We start from the raw sequence: 3,545 nt of genomic DNA on the forward strand, positions 1-3,545 counted from the left end.
AAGTTGGAAGACAAGGACAAAATATATATTTCCAAACAAATTGATTTTCAATTTATTTGGGCATTTTGATTATAGAAAAGAAACGGAACCCTAAGATATAAGACCAACAGACAATATAACAAAAATCAAACTCTTAAAGAATACAAGAACTTTATGTTGAGGATTACATGCATAGTCGTATAAAAAATAGATGCATGCTTAGCTTTGACTGATACAGTTGGGTTTTTATTTTTATTAGATTTGGGATAAACGTTGATGTTGTGCGCCTAATATTACTCTTTATTTTGTTAGGACTACAATGTTGGGTTGTTTGCCACGCAATGTAACAAACCACTAATGACTTGTGAGGTGTACACAATTCACAGAATCATAGTAGTCCACATGAAACTGTTTAAGAGTGAAAAGCTCTAAATATCTGACTTTCTCAGCAAATGGAAGGTGGAAGACAATCTTACTTCTCCATGCCTCTTGCTTCTAGGTTGGATCGTTTGGATTTCCTTGTGAGTTTCTCTTCTCTCTTTTTTCCCCTTAATTTTTCTTAATTTTATAGAATAATATCATATAATATACCTCTTTATATGAGAATTCTAGTCCTTTTTTCTTTGTCATTCTTTAACATATAACTTTTGGGGTATATATGTGACAGATGAAATATTTAGAAAGAAAACAAAACTTACAAACATGGGATAGAAATAGTTTGGCCCTTGGACTCGAGAGACAATGCGTACCAGTGGATTTGGCAGTGAAGGAGGCTGACTCTAAAGGGTCACTGTTGGATAGGGTGGCAGCTCTTGAACATAGGCTTTTTCAGGTAAATTTGCTTTCATCTATTTCACTCGAGAGTAGATATTCACAATGTATACTTACACATTTTGCGTTGAGATTTGGTTTTGAAGAATGAGAATATACGGCATAACATTTTAGTTATGAATAAATCTACGGCACAACTTTGATCGTCTTGTGACGAGTTAATAGACTATTAACATTGGCGGAGCTATGTTGCTCCTTTGGGGGCCACGCATCCCCACCCCACACACCCCCCCCCCCCCCCCCCACCCCACCCAAAATTTTAAATTCTCTTAACAGCATATATAGCAAAAATATATAGGCCCCCTCAAAAATTATAACCCCCCCCCCCCCCCCCCCTCATTTATTCAGAAAACTTAAACTTTGTCTAATAGATAAAACTCCTCCTCAAATAAAATAATAATTGAGCTCCCCAATTATCTAAAGACGTAATTAATCTAGTGGACAATGAACTACTCTCTACAAATAGAATAAATGTTAGCCCATTTCAAAACAAAGTTTTTACATTTTCCTTTTCATTCTCATTTTCAAGCTACATGCCTTTTGCCTTTTTCTCCTCAGTATTGCTGCCAGCCTCATTGTTTAGTTAATATTAACAAAACAAAACTCATCTCAACACAGTCACACAAAACTAAAAACCCTCACAGCTAGTAAAAACAAATCTATCCCTTTATTTTTTCCATCTCATTGCTGCTATAGTAGAGTAGTGAACTTGGAAGTGTGTGAGGATGTGGGTTTGTGTTGGGGGATAATTCATTAAAATATTTTAAAAATAAATAATATGAATGATAAAGTGGATGTTGCTTAAAATAATAGTGGAATTTGTTTTACTTTAATGTGAGTAACATCTATGTAATTGAGAAAAAAAATTAAGGTTCTTTTTAGGTTAATTCTTGAGTCATATTAAAGATATCAGTAATTTAAAATTTAGGACACTTGTAGCAACAAATGTTTTTTTTTTTTAAATGCAAAATGTTCTTCTTTAATGATTTGATGATGGTGGCTGAATTTAAGATGCCTGTAGCATCATTGAGAATTCATAATTTGATGATAATAGATTAATTTTATTCTATGAAAGATTATCGTAATGCAATATATATATATATATATATATATATATTCTGGATATTATGTATGTCTATAATAATTTATGGATATATTAGAGTTGATAACTTTGTATTCAATATGTTTATGAATTATGATTATTGTATAAATACTATAACTCGGACCCCAAGTTAAAAATCCTGGTTACGCCCCTCCTTAGTTTATCCTAAAAATGTGCTCATAATTAACCTTACAAGCCTTATAGTATATCAAAATTAATTTTCGCACTCACCAAAAAAGACAAATTGTTACGACGATAAGAAATTTTAAAGGATATGCCAAACATTAATAGTCAACTCATGTTTGTAAACTATGGTATACATCCATAGTTATATAAACTTTAGTTAGGTAAAAATTCGAGGTTTGAATTAATGCAGATACAAAACACTAGAAAAGATGTCATTACCTCTAGCCATTCTAGGTTATCACTTAAATCCCATATAACAACGATTTGTAATAGCATATATATATATATATATATATATATTTTTTTTTTTTGGGCTGCATTCAGTTTTCATTAAGCAATTAGAGTGGTGGTTATATTGATAACTAATCTGTTCCACTTCAGCTATGCTTAGAGAAACAATCTAGCAATATATCAAGCTCTTCATCACTCGCATCAACACTAACACCTGGCTACACTTCTAGCCAAGGGTGCAAGGGGGAACCATCTAACTCACTCCCAACTTTCAACAATCACATTCATGGAGACAGACTCATATCCAAAGTCGGTTTCTATCGGCATGAAATTCAGGTAAAAATATTGATTTTTCTTCACGTATCATATACATTAACTGCTGATTGTGATCAATTTATATGAACTGCGAAGAGACAAATTTAGAAACTCATAGTCTCTTGAGACATAAACTGCTTGTGTTTGTATACATGTACGTGTTACTTTCACAGCTTTTTGCCGCATTTTAGTTCATACCGAAATTATTTAGGTTTAGAGTCTTATAACTTAATAATCTTTTTTTTATTTATTAATTTTTACGAGAGAAGAATTTAATTCAAATTCCTCATTTACTGTTAAAAAAATAAGAAAGAAGAATAAAGAAAGAGAAAAAGAAGCCTTATCTACTCCTTAGTTTTGCAAGTTCTATAACCTACACAATTGAAGTTAATGAATGGCATTTTAATCGCAACTCGAACAATTACTTGTTATTGGTGCAGGGAAAACCTCATAGAGTGCCAAAAAATTTGAAGCATGCAAGTCTTCCTAAGCAGCATATTGGGAACAGTAGGCCCACTAACACTAAGGATGAGAAAGCATGCAAAAGCCAGAAGAAGGGAATATCTCCAAATTGGCCACGCTTAAAAATGTTGGGATGCTAATTCTAGGAGTATCTATTTCTTTTACTTATCTATGTTTATCTAATGAAATATTTGGTGACTGAAACCTCAATAATCGTCCCTTTTTTTTTCTTTTTTTTTGCCTTATGGCTGGCTGGAATGAGTTATTGTAAAACTCTTATTTTAAACATCCACTGCTTAAAGCAGCTAGCAAACAAATAAGAATGCAAATTCATAGTTGGCCATTGTCATGCTTAGCAGGGGTCAAATTCCAAAAGCCAGAATTGTCTTTTTAGTCCCGTCTTTTTATTTTTAGGGTAGGGGAATTATAAAATATTTCA

General features: G+C 32.5%; 1 protein-coding gene across 1 annotated transcript; it reads left to right on the forward strand.

Annotated features, from left to right (window-relative positions):
- Positions 1 to 431: 431 nt before the first annotated feature.
- On the forward strand, positions 432 to 3,246 carry LOC126708489 (uncharacterized). Its single transcript, XM_050408281.1, has 4 exons — positions 432 to 500; positions 647 to 811; positions 2,480 to 2,665; positions 3,085 to 3,246. Exons 1-4 carry the CDS (start codon positions 432 to 434, stop codon positions 3,244 to 3,246), a joined length of 582 nt encoding a protein of 193 aa, XP_050264238.1.
- Positions 3,247 to 3,545: the final 299 nt, after the last annotated feature.

This window comes from Quercus robur, chromosome 12 (genome assembly GCF_932294415.1).
Source record: "Quercus robur chromosome 12, dhQueRobu3.1, whole genome shotgun sequence".
NCBI lineage: Eukaryota > Viridiplantae > Streptophyta > Magnoliopsida > Fagales > Fagaceae > Quercus > Quercus robur.